At 44.8% G+C, this 26651-nt stretch overlaps 1 protein-coding gene across 8 annotated transcripts in view; it reads right to left on the reverse strand.

Annotated features, from left to right (window-relative positions):
* The window catches only part of LOC144780983 (uncharacterized), a 1867627-nt gene that overhangs the window by 912622 nt on the left and 928354 nt on the right, over window positions 1-26651 (reverse strand). For 7 of the 8 annotated variants that reach the window (XM_078659579.1, XM_078659581.1, XM_078659578.1 and 4 more), the window contains one exon: window positions 4927-4983. In XM_078659579.1, the coding sequence (XP_078515705.1) occupies window positions 4927-4983 (57 nt within the window). The remainder of the gene's footprint in view (window positions 1-4926; window positions 4984-26651) is intronic. The other variant, XM_078659577.1, reaches the window with a different exon arrangement.

Consider the following 26651-nt stretch of genomic DNA (forward strand, 5'->3'; position numbering starts at 1 on the left):
GTGTGTGTGTTTGCCATAGGCCATCATTTGCCTTTGTTTCCCATGCCACGTGGTCAGGGGCCATTTTGTATAGTCAATGTCCATTGACATGAATGTGTTCTTTGTTTTTCAGTCCTCCTGGTTCTTCTTGTGGCTGGCAGCCATTTTGTGTAGCCAGCCAGTGTGCTTACCCCATAGGCCTACATGTGTTCTTCTTAGTTTGTTTCTCATGCCTTCTTGCTTGTTGTTGTGACCATGTGGCTGGCCTCCATTTTGTGTAGCCAGCCAGTGAGCTTTCCCCATAGGCCTGCATGTGTTCTTTGCTTTCAAAGCCTCCTGCTTCTTGTTGTGGCCATGTGGCTGGTGGCCATTTTGTGTAGGCAGTCAGTGTGCTTTTACCATAGGCCTGCATGTCTTTTATTTTTTCCCAATGCCTTCTTGCTCAGTGTTGTTGTTGTTGATGACCATGTGGCACTGCAGCCCTTTTGTCAGTCCAGCCAGTGTGGCCCTTTGCCATCTGCTTGCATGGATGGTTGAGAAATTGGATAGCAGTTTAATAAATTATATATGCTTGAGAATAATTAAATGTATTCAATATAAATAAAAAAAGTTTAATTTATTTTATGTTTAATTTGTTTTTTAATTTTACGTTTATTTTATTTTTTTAATTAAAATTGTTGTTAATTTCAATTTAATTTTTTTGATTCTTTTAACCATTTTCATAACATCTGACATCACTGAATCAACCCCATGTCTGGTATAGGTGCAAAACAGCATTCATTGTCTAGGGATTATTCCATTGTTATCATTTGACAGCTGCACCTCGCTGAGTGCCACATCCCATGTGATACGCATAAAGCAAACAGTTACATCTGTATATTGTTGTTGTTGCTCTTTCCTATCCATCCTGAGTGTACACACCATGACATTTTATGTAGGTGAGGTTTTATGAATGGATAGTGGATACACTATTATTAATTATTTATACTATCTAAGGTAACCAGTGACCACACTAAATGATATTGTTTGCCTGACTACTAATTGAAGTGCAACAATGCAATGTTTTGCTGATGTTTTTCTTGCTTGTTTGCTTTTAGATGCACAAGAGGCAACATCACCCACAAGACAGAAGGCCTGTGCATGATGTGATGCGTGACCACAGATCACGGACATCTCTTCATCTTCTAAAGCTAAATGCCACTGCCAACTGCCAACTTTAAGATGGCCCCAAGAAAGGTGCTACCAAGAAAGCGGCCAGTGATGAGATGAAGGCGCTTACCATCACTGGTATGTTGACCCAGACCTCTTTCGAGAAAAGAAAGCCTGTCCCTGCTGCACTGGACTCTGGGGAGCAAGCTAGGAGCAGCACCCCTGCATCAGCAAGACCCACACCAACCTAGGCCCACAGAGGCAGCCAGTCTTATAATGGCAATGCCGACAAGTAATGACATTGAAATTTACTTATCTCTATTTCAAAATAGCCAATTGTTGCAGGAAACTCATAGAAGTGGATAACAACGAGAGGCTAGGGAAAAGGAAGGTTCCTGAAAGTCTTAGAGGCATATTATCAACAAACTGCGATAAATATCGCAGAGCGCGCTTAGCGGGTTTTTTTCTATTGCTGGATTTCATCGCCGAGTTAGCGCGTTATTATCAACGCTTATCTCAAAGGCGATAAGAAATCCAGCGATAGACTGCGATAATGATCATTAGCGTGTAAAATCCAGCGATGATTTCACAGCGCTAATGATAAGCTTAGTAATAGGGGAGTGTGTACTTAACCATACAGTCCACCTCCCATAGACATTAATGCTAAGTCAGGTTTTATTCAGGCGTTAGGATAATGCGATAAGGGGGGCTTAGCGTGACTTTTCCTTTCACCTCGCGGGTCCGGGGCAGCATTGATAATACAGCAAAGCTGTGTTTGTGACGTTATTCAATGGAGTTATTGTAAGGAACGCCTACTTTGCATCTCATTAGCAATGCAATGCAAGGTGTTAGTGAAACGGATGCTAGCACAAGGAAACGTGCGCTAAAGCCTTTTAGCGTGTCCTTGATAATATGCCCCTTAGACTTATGGATGTAGAGAAGGAGGATGATGACAAGCCAGTCAGCATGGATTTTAACCCAGCCCCAGTGGAGGCGGATATTACCCCATCCCAACCTGCTGTGAGGGATGTGGCACCATAGATACCACCAGCTGCCATATATGCAAAGTCCTGGCAGCAACCTACATCCACAACTACCTCAGCACAAGTAGGTACTGCAGAGAGGCAAATGTCAAAACGCGCACCTACTACCAGTTCATCTAACATTGACAGTGGCACTTGCATCAGAAAGTGGACCTCCCCAGTTTGGGACTTCTTTACAGTTACCAAGAAACAGGAAAACATTGCCATATTCTCCATTCGTGGAGTAAGTGTTAGTTGGGGTAAGCTTGGACAAACTATGGTCCCGAAGGCCAAACAACCCATTTGAGAAAAGAACACAATCCAGCGGGAGGAGCACCTTAGGTGTCTAAAAACTGCAAGTGTTGGTGAAGATTGTGAAAGGCTGAGCAGGGAATCCGATCACAGTGGAAGGTGAATAAGAGGAAGATATTTTCGTTACACAAAGCAGCCCTGTCCCCAGCAGTGCAGTAGTATCGCTGACATCAGAAACACTGCAATGACACAAGACTGAGGTCGAGACACCAAGGGAAGAGAGTACAGTGACTGCCCTGCTGAAACGCACATTGAGCCTACCACTGTCTGCTCTCAAGAAGTCTCCTGCATCAGTGGCACCAGAAAAGAAAAAAATCCAGGTACTATTCTCGGCATGTTTAGGCAGGAGAGGCAGTATGAATGCACCCAATGGCACATTTGTACCATGCGGAGCTTGCTAAAATGCTAGCATTGGATCTCCTCCCTTTTTCTTTTGTGGAAGTTGTGGGTTTTCGCGATTTTGTGGCAGCCATCTGCCCGAAATGGATGGTTCCCAGCCGGTCCGAATTGACCAGAATTGCTGTTCTAGTGCTACATCACAATGTGCTCGAACTGCTAGGACATGCTGTTCACACTATCCACCTGACAACAGACACAGTTGCTAAGCCACTGATTACATGTGTATTACTGGATCTCTTTTGTGGGACTAAGAGAAAAGGTATCTGCAGGTGTTGACAGTGCTGAGATTTTTAGTGGTGCTCAGAAGCATGTGACAGTAGGCATGTTCGCCATGGAGAAATCCAATACTGCTGCAAAACATTTTGGAAGGGGCCAGATGTAGGTAAATGTGAAATACCGATTTCTTAATAGCGAATTTTACGGATTCGCTATTAAGAAATCGGTATTTCCTATGTAGGTAAAGATTTGGTAAAAAATACCGAATCCTTAATATTCCTTATTACCGAATCGGTAATTGAGATTCGGTAATAAGGAATACCTACCCATTCATTTATTTGGGCTTGGAGGCCCATAGGAATGAATGGGAAGACATTCACTATTAGTGATTCAAAAGGACACCCTGTTGCACCCCTGAAATGTGCATGTGTGCATATGTGGTGTACACATATGTCCTAAAAAGTGATTTTTGAAAGGAAATCGCTAATTACCAACAACTTGAAGTTGGTGGTAATTACCGATTTCTTAAGGCTCAAAAGCACTCTTTAAGGTGCTTCCTACATTGCATTTAAGGAATCGGTATTACCGATTCCTTAAATGCAAGAGCAATAAGGAATCAGTATTTACTGATTCCTTATTTACCGATTCCTTACCTACATTAGGAATGGTTAAATACTGGTCGGTAACGCTGAAATTTACCGAATTTCTGCGTTACCGACCAGTATTTAGTCACCCACATCTGGCCCAAGGTCTTTAAATGGCTGCAAACAAAATTTTCGTTTCAATACGATGGAGACACTAGTCGTGGTTGGCAAACACTGGACAGTTACAATAGACTATGCAAAAGCCCTTAGACTACAATCCAAAGATGGCGGGATGCGTCGTGACGGTGCGCCGGGTGGCTTGCAGCAACAGCATGCACCACTCCATAACACGAAGCTTGGATAGCATGGAGGTTCTCAAGTTCGGTAAGCTGCGCACGACTAATATGTGTCCATTATGTTGGCTCGTGAGGCATTTGATTGATAACTGTCATACCTCACTCCACATAATATTTACAAGCATTTCATTTTCCTTCAATCCATTGCGCAACTCCCAAATTCTGTGATCATACTCGAGCCACTCACTTCATTATTGTCTTAATTATCTTTGTACCATGTGCAGCCAACTCTCATCCGGGCACACCAGAGAATTGTCAGCATTCAACACAGGGGCATGACCTTTGCATTGGGCTTCACAGTTTTAAAACAGGACTGCAGATACACTTTACAGTCTCATACACAAGTGTATCTGGCACCTAGAATTATTTAGGGCGACCGTTGTCTGGGTCACTGGTGGGGCAGGTGCCAGATAGCTTAAATAGTTCAATGTCTTTAGTAATAGTAGTACCTTCAGCTCCAGTTCCAGTAGCTGCCAAATATTCTTCTTTTCTCCACGCGTACGTTCTTCTCCTTTTTAAATAGTCGCCAATGTAGACATCAATAAAGTCTAGTAGACAGCTCTTGTAGTTGTAGTTTATTCTTCAAGTTACATCTTGGTAAATTCCAATGTAAGTCTTAATAAAAGCCCCACCAGGAGCAGCCTCCTGGCTGCTCAGCCCATCTTCTCCTACTACTCCCCCTTCAAGTACAAACATCATAACATTCCAAATGACATCATATAGCTAGAGCATCAGGCAGAGCATCTGGGCAAGGGAGATGCATTACATAAGAAGCAGATTACTACAGACAGTCTTGATGATAAATCCAATAAAATGTTACTTAAAAGTAAATGTACATTATTAGAATCAATCTGTACACCTTCCATAACGTGGTGCCTCATTTCTAGCTGCATACATCAAAGTACTTACCTCGTCAGAGGCTTCCTTAATTACCTGCTCATTCAATGGGGCAGTTTCAGACAATTCCTAGAACCAAAGATATGGGCATATGCAATTGTCAATAATAGTAACAAGTGCATTGCACTTTACGTTTTGATTTTCTTTCACAACTGTGTCATACCCACATACTTAGTATAAACAAATGCGCTGGAGTTTTTTCCATAAAGTAATAGAGCATGTTTATATATTACAAATATTTAGAGAAAAAGGAAAAATGCACACCAAAGTAATATTGGTGTAGAACACTCAGAGAGCTAACACTGAATGTTGATCAGTAACATGTGTATGGTTAGAATCAAAAACAACATTGACAAATCCAGGTACTCTGGCTTTTTGTTTGTGGAGGATTTTGGAAGTAGCTGGGCGACACTGTGTGCCTATTTATGTCTGTCAAAGAAAGAAAATCTCAAAATGATGAAAAATCTTGGGCAACAACAATCTGGAAGCTAGGTATGTGATCCTTTTCTGAAGACTTTATAATACAAAGTGGTTGTCTCGGGTTCACTTATTAAATATGAAAGAATGTATTCCAAGAACACACAAAGGAGTTAAAAATTCATACGTGACAATTTATGAAAACTTTGTATCAGTCAAGTTTACAATGATTTCTGCTGAGGTGCTTCATGATAAGTGCAACAATTGATTGTACAGTGTCAACATTTGTGTAAATACTGTAGGTGGTTGGCTCAGTATATAGCGTCCATCTATGGTGTGGCACTGTGCACTGAGTCCAGGTAACCCTTAGTGATAGTATTTATGTCCCTGATAACCAAAGCTGTAAAGCTGTGGAGAGCAGCTAAGGCTTATCCAGTAGGGTTTAAAGCAAGTGCATTTACCACATAGTTAGTCAGCAAGCTTTATCAAAAGAAAGAACCACATAAGGGTGTTTACAAATACTGTAGCATTTATTAACACAACACTAAGAACTAACTTGGTATATCTCCTACCCAGAGATATCAAATACACACACGAAAAACTTTAAAAACAGGTAAGGAGCATAGAAAACCATAAAGGGCCCTAATGAGTTTCGCCTATAGCTCCTTCAACGCCATAGGGTTCATCCTCCAAAAGCGCGAACAACCTTTGCCATCCGTGGTCCGAAGAGAGACACCACAGTCAGTCTTCATGATGATCTGTGATGGACATAGGACCCCCACACTCTTTGCAGGGCTTGAAACCCGACCTCTTCGAAGTAACCATTTCTAGTGCACGCTGATGAGGTCTTCTTATGGCTTTGATGATGTCATACGGAGTCACAAGCGGAGCCGTGCCATTGTGACGTCCTTGTCAACATGGGAGAGCTGAGAAAAAGGTTCAGTGGAATGCTGGCGCAGGGATAATTCAAAAGGTGAGAAATCCATAGACAGATGTGTCCATCAGAATTCAGTATTGACACCCATGAACCTTGATTTTCAGACTCCTGTAACCTATGAAGAAGAAGGATGAAGAGGACGCCATTCAGCACATCAAGAAGACACCTACTGACTTGACAACAGCCATACCTGCCTGTCTGCTGCTTCAAGAGTCAGTGAAGGCGAGGCATGTCCCAAGGTCAGCAACTTCCAGACACCCAAGGAAGACTGCCCAGTCTACAACAAAGACCAGATCTTCTGAGGACAGTGGCACTGTCCAAAAGAGCCTACACCAAGGACTCTGAATCTGTCTGGGTCCGTGTCTCCTGCCCACTCTGCACCTTATGCCCGTAGGCCAAGTTCGAGTGGCTCACCTGTCCTGTGAAGTCTCCCCAGTGATCCAGACCTCGTCTCCATGGGTGGCTGACCTCACCTAGACCCCACAAAGTCGCCTGCAGACTCAACACGAAGGGTTGGGTGCCCAATGCTGATTTTGCATCCTGCACCCAGCTGCCCCTGTGCGGCTGGTGTTGGTTCTTTAGTCCTGCCTTGTGGCCCCCCTGTGCTGACCTTAACCCTTGTGGCCTGCACTCTGAAACTGCTGGAACGTACCTGCAAACCGTGCCTCTTTGAGGTTCCCCCAGTCTCTATTGACTAACATTGGGCTCAGTGACCTTTGCACCCAGTTGCCCCAGTGCCGCTGGTGGTGCAATACATACCTTGAACTGACCCTTGCCCAGTTTCAGTCCAAACCCCTGAAGACTAGAATTGTAAGTTGAGTACTTACCTGCTAATGCATAACCTTGTTTTCATTCCATAGGAATGCATTGCATTCTATCTATTGCATACAACTGTCTATCTTTTACAATTCCTAAGTGCTACTGTTTTTGATTGACAATACAAACGTTTTTCTAAGACTGTAAAGCACTTCTACTGCCATGCAAACCAATTACTACAAAATCTTTTTATGTATTACTACTTTGCAAACTGTTTCTTACCTGCAACTTGGTTCTTGGATGCAGGGAAAGAAAGAAAACTGCGACGATGTCCACCTATGGCTCCGATGACCAGCCGTGGCCACTGCAGGTAAGAGTGCTGGGGCCGGCTGTGAGGTATTTCAAGAGACAACCATAAGGGAAAATTAATTATTTATTTAATTTTCCCTTGTGATCGTCTCTCGAAATCCCCCACTCAAGCTGCCCCCACTGCTCTTACCTGCAGCGGCTGCGGATGCCAATGTCATCACGTGGAGTCCTGTGCGGAATGAATGAGTGAATGGGAGTCTTATAATGCGCAAAACTTAACCCCGAAGGGCATCAAGGCGCAGGTAACAGACAGAAAATCATAACAAAGTAAGAGGGTGTTATAGTAATAGTTAATTAATTAATAAGCCAGGGAAAAAAGCCATGTCTTCAAAAGTTTACGAAAAATCACCAGTGAGGGTTGGCTAGATAGTTCAGGCGGGAGAGTGTTCCACAGCTTGGGCACCAGGAAGGAGAACGCTCTTCCTCCCCATCTCACCTTATTGAATCTCGGGACGGTGAGCAGGTTTTTAGTGGATGAGCGAAGTGGTCTATTGGGGATATAGGGGCTGACTAAGGATTTAATCCCTTCAGACCTAGTCCAAATACCGCCCCGTGGGCAAGACAGTGGAGTTTAAAAGAAATTCTGGCCTGAATTGGCAGCCAATGAAGTTCTTTTCTCACCTTGGTGGCAGATGAGCGCCTAGGCAGATTGAGAACCAGCCTAGCAGCGGCGTTTTGAACCACCTGAAGTCGCTGACTCTATTTCTTATTAATACCACCATACAGCGCGTTACAATAGTCAAGCCTGGAAGATACCAGGGCGACCGTTGACTGCTTACGTGCCTCAGGGGACAAATAGGGGGCGATCTTTTTTAGTGTTCGAATAATAGTACAGCATTTGGCAACTGTTTTATTGACCTGACGGTCGAATGAGAGGGCAGGGACAATTATGACACCTAGATTCCTGGCTGCCTGTACCGGTTGGGGATATTCCCCTAGAGAGACAGGCCACTAGTCATCATTCCACACTTCATGGCTCCCACCAAAGACCAAGACCTCAGTCTTCTCTCCGTTTAGTTTAAAATGGTTACGTATCATCCATACCGACACCTCTTCCATACATGCTCTTAATTTAGGAGCAGAGTCTTGTGTCGGTCGGGAAGTGGAAACAATGATCTGAGTATCATTGGCATATGAGAGTACCTGATACCCAAAAGATCTTATAATTTTAGCAAGAGGGGTCAGATAGATGTTGAATAATACAGGTCTCAGAGCCGAGCCCTGTGGGACCCCACATTGCGCCGCCTGGGAGGGGGATAGAAATTTTCCAAATTTTACTCTTTGCCCTCAACCTGTCAACCAGGATTGAAGGGGACAGGGTGTTGAAAGCTGCTGTTAGGTCTAGCAACACCAGCAGAGCGGTTCGACCTTTGTCAACTTCCGCTCTGATGTTGTTGACTACTACCGTGAGGGCCGTTTCCGTGCTGTGAGTCGCACGGAACCCATGCTGGGAAATATCTAACAGATTCTCCCTCTCCAGATATAGGGACAGGTGGTGGTTGAGATGGGCTTCGAGTATTTTGGCCGGGGCCGGTAGTAAAGAAATTGTCCGGAAAATTTTCAGGACGTCGGGATTCAGGGAAGCCTTTTTCAGCAGAGGTTTAACTACTGCGGTCTTCCAGGCTACTGGAAAACTCCCTTCCGTGATGGACATATTCATAATCTCCAATAGAACAGGAAGCACAGTCTCTCTACAAGCCTTAAGAGTTTTTTAAAGGGCAAGGGTCCAGGGGGGAGCAGGACTTAGTAGCGTCTAGGAGATTATTAAGCTCTACAAGCGACATCAGAGGAAACTGTGTCAAACGGGAACCGAGACTTGCTTCCAAGATTTATTTATTTATTTTATTTATTTATTTATTTAAACACTTGTTAAGCGCAGCGAAGGCCCGCGGGCATCTTGGCGCTAAGTATTTGCTGAGATCTGCCTTAGAGGGGGATGTGATTATTGATCAAATAGCCACGTTTTAAGATGCTTTCGGAAAGACCACAGAGAGGGGCTGCTCTTTATAGATAGTGGCAAGGTATTCCAGAGCTTAGGTGCTGAAACGAGAAATCTTCTGTCGCCCCATGAAACCAGTTTGGTACGGGGTATTTCCAGCTGGAGAAGGTCAGAGGACCTCAGGGATCTGGTGGGCCGATAGGGAACAAGTTGTTGCGTAAGAAAGGCTGGTCCCTGGTTATGCAACGCCTTATAAACAATACACAAAGCTTTGAATTTGGATCTATTCCTGATGGAAAGCCAGTGAAGTTCTCTGATGGTTCCTGAGACTGATTGAAACTTGGGGATATCACCCAGCAGTCTGGCAGCCGCATTTTGGATGGTTTGCAGCTTATTGAGAACTTTTTCTTGGGAATTCAGAAATAGGGCATTACAATAGTCCAAGGTGGAAAGGACCAAGGACGTGATCAGGGTTTTACCAGCAGAGACAGGAAGGAAGGGGAGAATTTTTTTAATGATTCGTAGCTTATAAAAAGCAGAGGAGGCAATCTGGTTTGCATGGGGAAAAAACGTGAGACGATCGTCAAACATGACACCTAGATTCCTCACTTTGCTGACAGGGATGGGGGGAGGACCCATAGACTGTGGCCACCAGCGGGAGGACCATTCTGGGGTTAAACTTCCAAAGATGACCACCTCGGACTTATCCGAGTTCAATTTGAGGCAATTGGATGCCATCCAGTTCCCTATGGCCTGCATGCCCAGATTGAAATTATTGGCGATTTTTTGGCCGTCATTTCTGATGGCCAGAACCAACTGAGTGTCGTCGGCGTAAGATGTAAGGCTCATCCCATGGGCACGAATGGTTTTGGCAAGACCTGATAGGAGGATGAGCTAAAAATGAGATAGGTGTTGGCCAAGTGTTCAGCTCCAGATTTAGAGTTTCCAGGGCAATGTGTATGTCTGCTATCTTAGTGTGAAAAAAATTAGCAATACTATCGCAAAGCGACTGTCTCTCCACCACTGAGTTAGGGGTTTTAGGTGAGGATAAGGAGTCGATAATTTTGAAGAGCTCTCTTGAGGATTTCATCGAGGCAGTGGTGTTATTGAAATAAGTCTTTTTCTCATCTATTATCGCCCTTTTATAGTCTTTTAGGGCCTGTTTATGCTGGCTCTTCTCTGGGGCATTAGGTTGGGCGGGCCAGGCTCTTTCTTTTTGTCGACATTTCTGTCTCAACAATCTCAATCGTTCCGAGTACCAGGGGGCAGAGGGGCTCTTCCTAGCAGAATAATGTTTTTTTGGGGGTGCTAGAGTATCCACAGCTTTGCATAATGCACTGGATAGGCTAAGAGCAGCAGCATTAGCATCAGGCAAGAGAGAGAAGTTGCCTTCTGCCAGAAAAGGGGCTATTGAGCTATTGTTTACCTCATTGTAACTTCTTCTGGTTTCCCATGAGTTGCTGTTTTTTGAGGTCATGGTAGAGGAAGGTGTATTTAGATGGAAGGGAACGGCCCAGTGATCTGACCAGGTTAAAGGGAGCGGCGTTTCGGTCCTCAACCTGCTATCATTAGAAAAAATACCGTCTAGAGTATGACCCGCAAGGTGCGTAGGCCCATCTACCAGTTGGCTCAGTCCACATGCGTTAAGATTTTCCATAAGAGCAATCGTGTCCGAATCCTCTGTCTTCTCCAGATGAAAATTAAAGTCACCCAGTAGAGTAAGATTAGGCCTATTAATAAAAGGCTCTAATATTTCGAGAATATCATTGGCAAAAGTAGCCCTAGGACCGGGGTGTCTATAGCAGAGAATGCCAGAAAAGGAGGAAATGGGGGTAAACTGTATTGAGAAATAGAGAGCTTCAAATTTGTCAGAGGGGGAGGAGAGTGGATCTATACGGCAAGTGAAACCATCTCTACATAGAATTCCCAAGCCCCCACCTCTACGACCTTCACGGTCCATTCTAACCAGTGTATAACCTTCGGGGATAGCATCGACCAAATCAGGACCGGCAGTATCCGAACCCCAGGTTTCAGTTATAAAAACCCAGGGAGGTTCTCTTAGTAATACAAACTCCTTAAAAGCTACATTATTTTTGACCAAGGACCTAGCATTAATGAGCAAGCCAGGCTCCATAACCAAAGTGTCTAAGCCCTTATCTGTCAGTGACCTGATCCGATGATTTTTGGGCCCACGTGTGGCTCCCTGGGGAAATGACGTGATACAGCCACAAGTGATATTTTCAGGGGATCTCGTATGGTGGCATGGTAACGCAGGTGGCCTAAGGGAGAGGAGAGTAGTGAGGGAGTATAACTCACAATCAGTTAACAATGTGGAGTGGGGAACAGCCTTCATGGCCTCTGGCGCTTCCTCAGCGCTGACGGGCGCAGACGGGCTGGACTCTGGCGCGACTCCGGTGCAGGTCCGGTGCGTCCGCTGTTCGCGTCCGCTGCGCGGAGTCATGTCTGTCCCTTTTATACCGAGCGCTGGACTTCGCTAAGCGCTTCCTCCCTATCCAAAATGGCCGCTACAAACTGATCCCCGGGACCGGCAGAACTCCGCCCTAATTCGTCTGCGAGCTGGCCCAAGATGCGGGAATATCGGGGAGATGAAGAAAATGCCCTTCTTAATCAAGGTAAAGTGCGAGTGCAGGCAAATTAGAAATAAAGTTAAAATTTTAAAAACAGGTTTATTTCGTGGCACAATAGGGAGAGGGTAAGGGAAAACAGTATCATACACCAGGCAACCTCCCGGCTTCCGCCTCAGGAGGGGAGAGACACACACAAAGCAAGTAAGAGCCAAGCAAGGAGTGCCCCTTTTATACCAAGCGCTGGACTTCGCTAAGCGCTTCCTCCCTATCCAAAATGGCCGCTACAAACTGATCCCCGGGACCGGCAGAACTCCGCCCTAAATCGGCTGCGAGCTGGCCCAAGATGCGGGAATATCGGGGAGATGAAGCAAATGCCCTCCTTAATCGAGGTAAAGTGCAAGTGCAGGCCAATTAGAAATAAAGTTAAAATTTTAAAAACAGGTTGAATCCGTGGCACAATAGGGAGAGGGTAAGGGAAAACAGTATCATACACCAGGCAACCTCCCGGCTTCCGCCTCAGGAGGGAAGAGACACACACACAGCGGAGCCACTACATTGTAACGTCCTCATTGATGTGGGAGAGATGAACAAGTTACTTACCTCGGTAACGCTTTTTCTGGTAGATAGAGTATCTGCATGTAGATTCCTCACCTTGTGAATATCCCCCTGCGTCAGCAACGTTCGGAAAACTCTTTTGTAGCACGCCGGCGTGGACGACGTCACAGGAGCACGGCATCGCGCGCGACTCCGGCTGACGTCACCGACCCCTTATTAGGCCTACGTCGGCGTGATGACATCAGTTCTGCCCTTTTTTCCATTCCTTCGAGGCACCCGGACGGACCAATGACAGCATATATACAAATATACAGTCTACATAGTACATACAATTCAAAACTGCTCACATAGTGCGTAGCAAAGGTATGAAAAACCCAACATATATACAAATATAAATATACATAAAAATACATAAACTCAGGTATAGCAAAGTGGACAACAGGGAGGCGGGTGGGTCAGTGAGTAATCCACAGGCAGATACTGTATCTACCAGAAAAAGCGTTACCGAAGGTAAGTAACTTGTTCTTCTGATAGATACATCTGCCAGTGGATTCCTCACCTTGTGAATAGAGTCCCACAGCAGTCCCCACTCCCGGAGGAGGGTGTCCACTTTCTATTATAGACCATGGCCGGTTTTTAAATCTCGTTAGTGTATACTGGACTACTTCTCCGCGCGGCATGTAAATAGAAAGCCGCCATGCAGGATTGTCGATCACCTTTCTTACTTTAAGAAGGGGAAGCGGGCACCTACATGAATACCGGCAAGCAGAATAACACTACGTGTATGTATAATAGACTACTTCCCCTTATTGGTAGGAGTGATATACCTATTAATGGGTTAGCAGGGATGTATGACGTTACAACGCATACTTTTACCATGCATACCTTTACAACGCGGTTTTTACCACGCATACCTTTACAACGCATAGCGATTAGAGGTGCTGGATAGTGGTAAGTATAATTTTCTATTCCAACTCCAGTCCCCGTGGACACTAGGGAAGGTGTTGGATAGAAAATTAAACTTATTCCCTATCCTAGAGCGCCCCCCAGCGCAATGCGTTGTAATGGTTTGCGTTGTAATGCCAGCGTTGTAATGGTATTGCGTGGTAAAAAATGTGTGGTAAAGGTTGTATACCGGTTAGCAGTGATGGGCCCTTTATACACACCATACTTATGCACATCAATGATGGGTCAGCCGACATGGACCCTTTTTAATAATTTCAGTTATGCACAATAATCATGGGCATGGGCAAATTAAGCTCAATTCAAATAAGTCCCTCAGCATATTAAACGCTGAGAACAAATGAGAGGGATAAGCGGTAATACTGTGGATGTGTTTCATAGAAGGGCTCGGTGGACTAGTGACTAGATATCTCCTCTAAAGGATCGAGTTATTATATACTATACCTTGCCTTTTAGAACCTAAGCTTATACACGAAGAAGAGCGTAATATTACTGAACACGAGCAAGTTCTCCTGAATTGCACGTGATACTTAATAAAACCGCGAAACCAGGTAATTATTTACAAGTGTATATATATGTATAAATGGAGCAAACACAATAGATGACATATGAGGGATCATCGACACCTGGCCATATTGCTTACTATTTTTTAAATACAGAACGATACAAATACCGGAGGAAATGCAACTAGGTACTCGGATTGCGTAGGACCCAACGAATCCATTATAACTCATTAAAAAATATGTGGACCTAATTAAAGTACCAAATACAAGCTCAATAGGTATGTACAATCAACTTATTAAAAAATGGAGTTAAAATTGAAGGATAGCGTAATTACAATGGGAATGTTCTTCTCTTAACATGATACTATAGATATCGTTGGACTGCGAGGGTTGAAAATCAAAGAACCACTGATCAATTTAGATAAAGACGCACCGCGTAAGAAATATTCGCATGGCTAGAACATCAGGAGTAAAATACAGGTATCCAATTTTAGATCATTTGGGTAATTTAGGTAGAGAGTCAATAGACTCTCCTTTCAAGTGTGTGTCTGAATAGACATCAGGTCAACATAAAAAAGTTTAATATTAGGTCACGTCAACTAATGCTAATGAACTCATGATATATTAAAAAAAGGTGATACGAATAGATGGCTTATCTCATGCTCTCACAGAGTTACATGTGGATGTTAGCTGCCTCCCAGCACTGGCATTTATAGGTAACTATGTGACATGGCTCATTTACATTAAATTAAGTTTACCTATATTGGGATAGTGTTCCTCTCCCATAGATATAGGGGTGGTTGGTGGGTAGCTTAGGCCATGTAGGAAAAATTTGTCAAAAATATGTTTTATAATATATGTAAATAGACTATGTATATATAGTATAAATTGTAGAATATTGTACATAAGGTTGAAATGTATATATGATTTGTGAATAGAAGTTGAGATTGTATAGCACTCTGTGAAAATAGGCACGTAGAAAGTATTAATTGTTCTCCTTGTGTAGTAACTTGTAATCAAAATGTAGTAGATCTAGCTCTCTCCCCACTGTGTTCTAGATGTCCCTTTGAAAAAATTTAGAAACTGTATAAATAGTAATCTTCAAGACGTTGTTACTTTAGATAAATTAATATATATATTTTCTTGTCTCATAGTTATTAGTTGGGGCTATACAGAATTACTGAGGGAGGCATTCGCCGAAACGCGTTGATTAGATTCATTGGTTCTGTATATTATCATTGTAACTGTAACTCTATCTTTGAGTCTTATTTATCCATGTGATGAAATAATACATATGTGTTGAAGTCTTATTTATCCATGTGATGAAATAATACTTATGTGATGTTGAATGAACACCCTTAATCGATAAAGGATACAAATAAGATTGATTATCACCAAATAACAAAAACAGATGCATAAAAAAAGGGAAGAAAAATGTATACAAAGAGAGTATTTAATTAAAAAAAATGTTTCTACACCTTTTTGTCCTATTGTATAATTAGAAGTGATCAACGTTTGGTTGGTTTATATATGTATGCACAAAACCTGGTGCTGTTTTCTTGTTTTCTAAAACTATCCACCTTCCTATACCAGAAAATCCTGGAGGACAGAATGCGCAAAGTGGCCGTCCCTCCTCACCTCGGTGTCCAAGCAGTAATGCTTTGCAAAAGTGTGGAGGGAGGACCAAGTCGCGGCTCTGCAAATATCCTCCACAGGTACACCTCTAGATAAAGCAGAAGTAGCAGACTTTGCTCTAGTAGAGTGAGCTCTTATACCCTCAGGAGGGTCCTTACCCGCCAGGGAGTAGCAGATCTTGATGCATAAAATTATCCATCTTGAAAGAGTGCGCTTGTGTACCGATCTACCTTTCCTGCAGCCAGCAAATCCAACGAACAGCTGGTCATCCAACCTGAACTCCTTTGTCCTGTCCAGGTAGAAACTCACCGCCCTCTTAGGATCCAAGCGATGAAGCCTCTCCTCCTCCTTGGAAGGGTGAGGGGGAGGATAAAAGGTAGGGAGGGTAACGGACTGTCCTAAATGGAAAGGAGTAACCACCTTAGGCAGAAAAGCAGCCCTGGTCCTGAGAACCATTCTATCAGCATGAACGGTCAAGAATGGGGGCTTTGAGCTAAGAGCTTGAAGCTCACGTACCCTCCTTGCCGAGGTAATTGCCACCAGAAAAATAGTCTTAAAAGACAAAAGTCTCAAGGGACATGAGTGTAAGGACTCAAAAGGCGAGCCCATCAAGAACATAAGAACAAGGTTCAAGTCCCATTGAGGTACAATAAAAGGAGTAGGAGGAAATTTATTGGTAAGGCCCTTAATGAAACGTATAACAATAGGTGATTTAAATAAAGAGAGCTGGTCTGGCAAACAAAGGAAAGCCGATAAGGCCGACAAATAACCTTTGATAGTTGCCACCGCAAAACCCTGCTGGGCCAAAGAAAGTGCAAATTGTAGTATATTGGACAAACAAGCCCTTAAAGAGTCAACGGACTTCTCCCCGCACCAAGCAACAAATTTCGACCATCTATAAGAATAAATGGACTTGGTGGAGTCGAGCCTGGCTGACAAGATGACATCCACCACATCATGCGGGAGAGAAAAGGAACTCGGGTTGCCCCGTTCAATCTCCAGGCATGAAGGTGTAAGGTCTGGAGGTGGGGGTGTAGAACCTGCCCCTCCATCTGGGAGAGGAGATCTGCCCTGTAAGGGAGACGGAGCGGCGAGCACGACGAGAGGTGGAGAAGATCTGTATACCACACCCTTCTGGGCCAATCTCGGGCGATCAATATAACTTGGGCCCGGTCTTGGCGAATCTTCCTCAGAACCCGAGGAATCAAGGGTATGGGAGGAAACGCGTAAAGGAGTTGCGAGTCCCAACTCAACTGAAACGCGTACCCCAGTGCTCCTTGCATCGGAAACTGAAGGCTGCAGAATGATGGGCAGTGAGCATTCTCGTGAGTGGCAAACAGGTCCACCTGAGGAGTTCCCCACGTCCAGAAGACGTGACGAACCACCTCTGGGTGAAGCCTCCACTCGTGGTCGGCCGAGAACTGCCGACTGAGACTGCCTGCACGTACGTTCAGAACCACGGCCAGATTATTTGCCATTAGACAAATCTGATGATCCTGAACCCAGGACCAGAGACGCAGAGCCTCTCTGCAGAGACACCGCGACCCTACTCCTCCCTGCTTGTTGGCATACCACATCGCGGTGGTGTTGTCCGTCAGGACTTGAACCGACCGACCGCGAAGGGAGGAAGGCCTTGAGTGCCAAACGTATGGCCCGCAATTCCAGAAGGTTGATGTGAAGCAACCTTTCCTCTGGAGACCAAAGACCCTTGACCTCCAGATCCCCCAGATGAGCACCCCACCCTAGAGTGGATTCATCCGTGTTCACTGTGGCCACCGATGGAGGCAGTCGAAAAGGCTTTCCTTGAGACAGATTGCCTTCCACGCCCCACCAAGACAGACCTGCCGCAGTTTCTCTGGAGATCCTCACTGACTCCCTGAGATCCCCTTTGTGCTGTTACCACTGCCTGCGGAGGCACCACTGGAGTGTTCTCATGTGCCAGCGTGCATGGTTGACCAACAGAATGCAAGAAGCCATAAGACCGAGCAGACGAAGGACCTTCAGGACTGGAACAACTGCTCCATTGTGAAACAAAGATATCATTTCCTGTATGTCGCGAATCCTTTGAGGAGGAGGGAATGCACGACACAAAGTTGTGTCCAGTACCGCACCTATGAACAGGTTGCGCTGGGAGGGCACCAGGTGAGACTTGGGTACACTGATCGAAAAACCCAACCTGTGCAACAACTGAGTTGTCTCTTGCAGATGATGGAGCACCTTCTGCGGCGACTCTGCTTTGATCAGCCAGTCGTCCAGATAGGGGAACACTGGAATCCCGACCTTCTGAGATGCGCAGCCACCACTGCCATCACTTTGGAGAAAACTCGAGGCGCAGTAGTAAGTCCAAACGGAAGGACCGCAAACTGGTAGTGTTGCGAACCCACCGTAAAACGGAGATACTTCCTGTGCGACTTCAGGATCGGAATATGAAAATAGGCATCCTGCAAGTCGATCAACACCATCCAGTCTTCTTCCAACAGCGCCTGAAGAACCTGCGCAAGAGTGAGCATCTTGAACTTCTCCTGTTTGAGAAAGAGGTTCAAAACCCTGAGGTCCAGGATTGGAAGAAGCCTGCCATCCTTCTTGGGGATCAGGAAATACCAGGAGTACCATCCCTGACCCCTCTTCTGCTCCGGAACCACCTCTATCGCACCCTTTCTGAAATGGTGCCAGGACTTTTTCCTGCAAGAGAAGCAGGTGGTCCTCCGAACAATAACATTGGCAAGGAGGGTAATTGGGGGGAAATTCCCAAAAGGGAAGAGCAAACCCATTCTCTACGAGATTGAGAACCCAAAGATCTGATGTAACCGATTCCCAATCTCGTAGAAAATAGGTAAGCCGACCCCCTACATGACCCGCATGATCCAGAATGGTGGATCTAGGGCTGCTTTGCTGATGTAGGTGGGGGGTGGGTATTAGAGGAGGAAGTTGAGAAGGAGGAGGCTTGACGACCACGGGCACGACCCCTTTGTCCACCTCTGTAGGACTTGTACAAAGGATTCTGCCGTTGCTGCTGCTGTTGGCTCTGCTTATAGGTACGAAAAGTAGACCTTCCAAAACCCCTGAATTTCCTGGTGTTAGAGCCTCTAGCCTGTAAGCCCAAAGACCTTGCAGTCTCCCTGCTATCTTTTAACCTTTCTAAGGCAGCGTCAGCCTTCTTTCCAAAAAGGCCAGTGCCATCAAAAGGCAAATCCAACAGAGTAGCCTGGACATCAGTCGAAAATTCGGATGATTTTAACCAAGCGGCCCTTCTAGTGGCGACTGAAGATCCCATTATTCTGGCCACAGAGTCCGCATTGTCCATGCCACTCTGAATCCCCTGGCGAGCCGCAGCCTGCGTGTCAGACACTACCTCATTAAAGTTCTTCCTATCCTCCTCCGGAAGCATAGATGACAACTGCTTAACGGTGTCCATTAAAGCATGTACATATCTGCCCAGCAGACAATTAGCATTTGTCGATTTCAGGGCCATGCTACTGGAAGAGAACACCTTCTTAGCACTCTGATCCAAATTTTTAGAGTCCTTATCCCCTGGAACCTGGGGAAAAGCACCTGCTGTCCTCTTTGAGCAAGCCGCCTGAACAACCAGATTTTCTGGCGAAGGATGAGAAGTTAAGAAGTCAGGGTCACCAGGTACCACCCTATAGCGTCTCACCACTGTTCTAGACACTGCAGGAGCAGTCAAAGGCTTTTTCCAGACTTCCAAAATCTGTTCAGTGAGAGCCTCAGTGAACGGGAGAGTCGGCTCAACAACAGAAGAAGGTGAATGCAGAACCTCAGTAAGGATGTTCGATTTAAACTCCACAGAAGGCAAAGTTAAGTTCAGCAAATCTGCAGCCTTTTTAATCACAACATGGTATGGAGCCACATCCTTAGAGGGTGCATCAGAAACTGCAGGCAACCCCCATTCAGGCGAAAATTCCAAACCACTTGCACTATGCAGCTCCTCAAAATATCCATCCTGATCCTGAAGTTCACCTTCCTCCACTTCTGGATCCTCATATTCCTTCTCTTCCAAGAGATGCTGAGCTCTAGCCTCGACCACTCCAATCGAACCGAAGTCGTCGGATCCGGTAGCGACTCCAACGGAGTCGGGCCGGCGTCGAGTGAGGAGCGGGAACAGCCGGAGAATGGGAAGCTGGAACCGGCGTCGAGTCTCGAATCCGATCCCGAGGTCGCTCCGGAGCCGGCGAAGCCGTGTGCGGAGTAGATGACCTCGGTGGCGCCGAACCAAGCCAAGGTGGATATGGCGTCGGCATGAACGGCAGAAAAGGCGCCAGAGCGTAAGCTTGAGGGACACCCAAATTGTATGACAATGGACCCATGGACCAGCTGGTGCACCAGTGGGGTACATTGCTCTCGCATACACGCCATACATAGCATTAAGGAAATGCGAGGGGTCCTGTCCAGGACCAGGAAACGGAGGGTACAAACCCACAGGCTGCTCTGTAGGAGGCTGCACTGGAATCAGTTCTTCTTGACCCTCCTGTTCCTCTCGATGATGCACCAGAGTCGCCGAAGCCTGAGGTTCTTCAACATCTTCCTCCTCATGTGCAGAAGACAGACACGGATCCGGTCCCGGATCCGGAGATGGCACTCGAGACTGAAAAGGCGAGGCTTCACCTTCAGGCTCATGAGATGGCGAGGGAGACATAAAGTCCTTATGATGCTTAAGAGATGAAGACCTCTTCTTCGAGTCCGACTCCCTACCGGAATGGTGCCTCGAGCTATGCTTTTTCCTCTTATGTTTGTTCTTCGAGGAACTCGAAGCATGTCCAGAAGCGGACTTCGACGCCGACTCCGATGGAGACCTGACCTCGATCTCAACCTCGTTTTCGACCTCGACTTCGAATTCGGCTTCGACCTCGAGCGTCTGGCTCTTGACCTCGACGACCTCTTGGCATCCTTCCCTTTTACCTTGGCCAGAAGGAGTTTAGCCTCTCGTTCACGCAAAGCCTTCGGGTTCATCTTAGAACAGGATTGACAGCCTCCGACATCGTGGTCCAAACCCAGACACCACAAGCAATCATTATGCGAATCGATGCCGTGCTCCTGTGACGTCGTCCACGCCAGCGTGCTACAAAAGAGTTTTCCGAACGTTGCTGATGCAGGGGGATATTCACAAGGTGAGGAATCCACTGGCAGATGTATCCATCAGAAATGGGTAAACATTTCATTGGAATGCTGTGCATTGGGATATTTCAGAAGGTCAGGAATACACAGGCAGATGTATCTATCAAAATAAAATAACCAAATAATAACTTTTTATGCAAAACAATTGGTCTGGATTCACTCTTTAAGTGTATACAATCATTCATTGCCTGAGTGTGTATAATAAATGCTTAAGACTGCCCTCTGATAAGCCTAACTGCTCAAACACACTCCCACAAATAGAGCTTTTAGTATTATCTACTTACGCATCTATAAGCTGTGGGGATCCACTGGGCTCTGTGCACACTATCCCTTACTTTGGTATAGTATATACAGAGCCAGCTTCCTAAATAGGTGGATCAGCTGTGGGGTCTACATCTTTGCATTTGTTGGACAACTTAGTCAACACCTGATCACATGACTACAACCCACACATTTCCTTTAGATTCATTGTATTTTTTCATTGACATTTTTTCTACATTTTTAAAAGTTTTGTTAGGGCCTTGGGTAAGTCGATTTAGTATTTTAGAAATGTAAAACTTACTGAGGTTAGGGTTAAAAGTACTTAGAAATGTGTTTGTCCATTAAAAAAGACCCCAACTTTAGTAAAATGATAGCAGAAACGGAGAACCTTGTTGCGGAACTAGACCTGACCACTTAACTCCTAATTGCATGGATGGAGCTAAGGTCTCTCTGTAAATTCCAAAAGATAAAAGCTTATTCCAATCCTACCAAGTTCCAGGAGCACTTGGCAGAATATGCAAAAAAACACCCTTCTGAGGATGAACCCCTAGGAGAGGGAGAAAGAAGTGATGAGGAGGTTAATCTCCAAACCCCTAAACAACATAGAACAGATGTGGCCACTGTGCCCATCTTCCCAAATGTAGTAGTTAGGGGACCTAGATCCCACACAGGTGGGACAGTCACCATAAATAGCATTGAGGACAGACTAAATGAAGAGGACACCTTTTTAGAAAGGTTGGGCAAAACACTAGCTCTGGAGGTTAGACTTTGGGCTTTAGAAAAAGAGACAGGAAAAATAGGTCTAGCACCCATAAATGGTGGCATCAACTTAATACCTCGAGATAGAGAGAATTATTATGACCCCAAAATGCCCACAAGGATTGTCCCCATATATGACGAAGGTGATGACATCAGATAATGGTTCACAGCCATTGAGAGGGCCTGTGAAATTAGAAAAGTGAGGAAGTCACACTGGGGAGCATTGATTTGGGATCTGTTCAGTGGTAACTGCAGGGACAGACTCCTGACCATTACTGGGGCAGATGCTGTGGTAACGGCAGGGACAGACTCCTGACCATTACTGGGACATATGCTGAGTTCAAAGACCTCTTGAAGGGCTTTAGACCCAAAACAAAGGAGTGTATAATTAGATTTAGGGGAGCTCAAAAAGCCTTGTCGTCAGTCCTTGGTTGACTTCATAGACTAATCAGTGAGAACACTAGGTGACTGGTTGACTGGAAATGAAGTGCATAACTAAGATGGGCGTTATTATTTTTATTATGAAAGAAAACATACTAAATTAAGTTGCATCGGTATCTGGTAGACCTAGGTCTGATTTCTCCCCAAGCATTGGGAAAGAAGGCAGACCACTGGGTCAAGCCTAGGATGAACAAGACTACCACCAGGAGTAACCAAAAGAAAGGGTTACAAAACCTCAGCAGGGGAAAGAGGGTGAAAAACGTAATATAAGGAATCCCAGGTAACCACTCAAAATCCTGTTCAGGAGGGTGGGCCCAAAGACACCTCACAAACTAAAACTGGGTACCAAGGTAAGAATTGGGATCCAAACAGGACATGGTGTCACACTGTCAAAAGACAGGACACCACAACAAGGAACCTAGCTGTCCTAAAAACACAACCCCTAATGTAGCTTCAGGGGTTGCCAGTGTGGCCTATGAGGGTTGTCCCTTAGATTACAAAGTCCACATAGCCTTCAATGGGACAGTGGGTCCAAAAGGTGAGCCGGAGATTCCAGAGGGTAGTAGAAAGTTCCACCACCTACTGATGTACGGAATCCCAGCCACTGCCCTGAGAGACACCTGTGCCAGTCACACTGTGGTGCAAGATATGTTGATACTCTCAAACCAGTATGTCACAGGGGAGATAAAAAGAGTAAGGGTTATCCCAGGGGATATAACTGTTAGGCCTTTGGCTGTAGTGCCCCTAAAAATAGATGAGTCCCTTATTTAGAGAAAGGTGGTAGTCAATAAAGAACTCTCCCTTGACTGTCTCCTTGGAAATGACCTCCCAGAGCTTGGTCTGAGCCAACGTGAGGTACTGGTCCAGTGGCAGTCCTCACCCATGGATCTGGGCGTGGCGGGAGGGGGCAGAACCTGCAGCTAGTACAGAAAAGAAAAAGAAGAGAAAATGTAGTAAAGGTGGCAACTATTTGACACAGGTCCAGTGGGCCAAGGAGAATCTCTCACATTAGGGGAGAACTCCAAAATTGGCACTGGTGAACTCCTACCTAGCCCACAAAAAGACCTAACTAAATCAGGAAACTGTCCAGCCTGACTTGGTGGCTCCTCAGCTGACAGAGGAAAGGGTAAAAGAAGGATGGTCACTACAAGGTTTTAGATCGACCCCCTCACTCTAAAACAGCATACGGGCAACCAGACCCCAAAGAAGCCTCTTGGTCAGGCCCTTCACCTAAGAGCTAAAGGTGTGGTTCTGGGCACTGATAGCTGGCAGTGGCCTCTGTTGGGTGATAATCTTTATAGCTGCACTTCCATTGGCATGGTAGACTAGCCCAATGCCAAATAGTAAGTTAGGCCCCCTAGCCCTATTGGTCATGGTGGGGTTACTCAAGTTGTGGGTAAGCTGGGTGTTGCCCTGGCTAAGTTAGAACGTGCAGAGGTGGACACCTCTGACCTCAAACAAAAAAGACTGGGCAAAGATACTAAAAAGTAAGAGAAGGGGCACTGGGAATTAGGTCCTGAAACTGTTGAGGTAGGCCATATCCCCAAAGGGGACAAAAGGATGCAAGGCAGAGTAGGCCCTGCAACTTTCAAACCACTTCTTACTTCTCTACCTTGCCTGAAAGACTAGGATGACTCTCCTGGATTTGGCTGAGTCTGCTGGCTATTGGGCTGGGGGCGATGGGCTTGTGTAGTAACCCCCCCCCCAACACACACTTTCTGGCTGATCTCTGATGCACTTGGCCTGAATGTGCCCTGGGCCCCTGCCAATCAGGTTAGAAGGGCCTGTGTTCAATATACCACAGCTGAGGGCATAGCTACATGATTAACATGCCCCTACAGTGTCTAAGTCCATTCTTTGACATTGTAAGTGCAGTGAAGCCATATTGAGTACATGGACTGGGAGTTTTCCAATACGAACTCCACATCCCTATGATGGCTTTACTGAAAGCTAAGAAGTTTGGTACCAAACTTCTCAGCATCTCAGCAAAATAAACTCACACTGATGCCACTGTTGGATTTATTGTAAAATGCACTCAGAGGGCATTTAGAGATACCCCCTGAAAAAACGATTGGGTGCTCACAATACTCACTTCCATGACACTGTTCCAAAGAAACTCTTTTCTCTTTAAGCAAACTGATACATTTCAATACCATGGTTTGAAGTGGCATACATCAGTTAAAGAGGACTAAACATGCACACTGAAGAAAAGTGTAGCATACTCCCAAGTGTCACAATATGTGTTTGGATTTAGGCTGATGGTGCAAACTGAAATGTAGCGTACAGGCCATGCTGGAAAAATATATCTTTGATTAGACTGGGAACTGGTAACAGGCCAAACACTAAAGATAATACTCATCTGACTAGATTGGGATTTCTGAACATTAATTCCAAAAACTTGGAAGGCATAAGAATTAGGGAGATCTGACAATGGTAATACATCTCACAGAGGGGCAGGACACTTTTAAGTATTGGAAACAAGGAGGTCAGGAAGAAATAGGATTTTGTGATATAAGTAGGTGGAAACCATCCTCCGGGAGAAGGTCTGCTTGGGGATTCCTTTCAAAAGGTGAGGAATCCACAGGTAGATGTACCCATCAGGAAATATGTTACTGAAGGTATGAATATTGTTCTTCTGATAGAGACATCTAGCTTCTTTAACTTTTGAATTAAATACCATAGCTATACCGACCCGGAGGAGGGGCTGCAAACTAATCCTACAAAATCTCTTATAGAGAACCAGATGGTCAAAATTCACCACAGACCAGACATACGTAGGAACTAAATGAAAAAGAGCAGGGCTCTCAATAAATACTATGGCAATGACCACAAACAATGTAATTAAGAAACAACCCTGCAGACCAAAGTCTCAGAAGAAACAGGATAATTCTCTGTCAGAAGACAACTGACTATGCCTGGGCGTAGTGGGCGCAGTGGGGATACGCAGAGCACCACGGAGTTGATAACAAACTCAGTGGCACTCCACGTAGCTCCGCTATGCTACCCACCTCCCACCTCTTACCCACCCTATTATTAACAATTGCTAAAGTTTTAAAAAATAACTTTGAAGCACCTTACCACAGCAAAAAAATATGTGAAGGAAGTCTGTCCTGATTACTCCAGAATAGAAGGGCTTCCAAAAGCTACTCCTATTAAACCATGAACACCAACACAATCCTTCCAAGTTCGGGAAGATCAATCCAAGCGCATTTCTTCTTTTTTCTTTTATAGCAAAATGATCACCTAATTGTTCACAATGCATAGAGCCCGGAGAGATGGCAATAACATAGATATGAATCTGCTATTAATATTGATCATTATACCCAGATCTATATATCTGTGTTCCAAGCATGCGTATAGATCCAAACCCAAAACTTACGGGAAGAGAGAAGGAATCTCACAATAATTCATTTTTTTTAATGGAATGTAATATCCATGTTGTTACATATAGCCGAACTATGTCTTAGCATGTGTAAACATGTATGCACCACATCTATGTAAAGTCTGCACACACATGTGGATAAACGGAAAATACCATACAATATAATATCAAGAGTTGTATTGCACTGAAACACCTGGGGTGACTTAGCATTAAGATAATGCTGCCTGTCAAAAATATCTTAATAGGCGGGTACTACCTAACGAAAACCCACATGAAAATGAGCTCTTGCCAGCAGCAAGCACTTGCAACCACAAAAGAACTAGATGAATAAAATAAAGCAAGTCAGGGGCTCAAGTATGCATATTTAGTTCTATGAGAACACACAAAGTACCAGATCATACGTTCACACTATGATCCCTTAAATGGCTGTAAGGTACCGAAAACAACAATGCTTAATCAAGGAGGAGAAATGTCCTAAGGAGACAGAGAACATCAAACTTCCTGATAGGAAATGTATGTCTATCAATAGTACCAAAACCAAAAAGTATGGACATATCCAGTATGCCCTTAAAGTGAAGAAGGATCAAAAGCGAACCTTCTCTTTGGATAAAACAGAAAACTTTTCAACCTTGTAAGGCATGGCCATAAGCAGCACGAGGGTAAATATCGAGACACTGCATCTTAGATAACCTCAGATGCAGAGCTCATAAAAATGAATATCACCTCAAAAAAGCATTTACAATGCAATGGTCTTGGCATCTTTAAAGGTAGAGCTATTGGCATTGCTCATGACATTTCTTTTTTTTTCTTTAAATCATAAATAAATGGCATTGTCATTTACATTGCCAATAGCTTAATTGTTAAATAAATGGCATTGTCATTTACAATGGGCAAGTGCAAGACTTTGTTTGTAATGTAAGCCGTGCTTTCGCAGTACTGTTGAATTTCATTATCCTCGCCTTGTGCTATTTTTCAGCCGTATATAGCGTGAGTTTTGTGGAATTAAGCATAGTGTAACCTACCTTTGTGTTTTGGAACCTTGTGTAACAAGACATGTGTTCAGCTGTTCTTTGTTTTAGCTCCTGTGTGTCAGTGTACC

This window comes from Lissotriton helveticus, chromosome 9 (genome assembly GCF_964261635.1).
Source record: "Lissotriton helveticus chromosome 9, aLisHel1.1, whole genome shotgun sequence".
NCBI classification, from domain to species: Eukaryota; Metazoa; Chordata; class Amphibia; order Caudata; family Salamandridae; genus Lissotriton; species Lissotriton helveticus.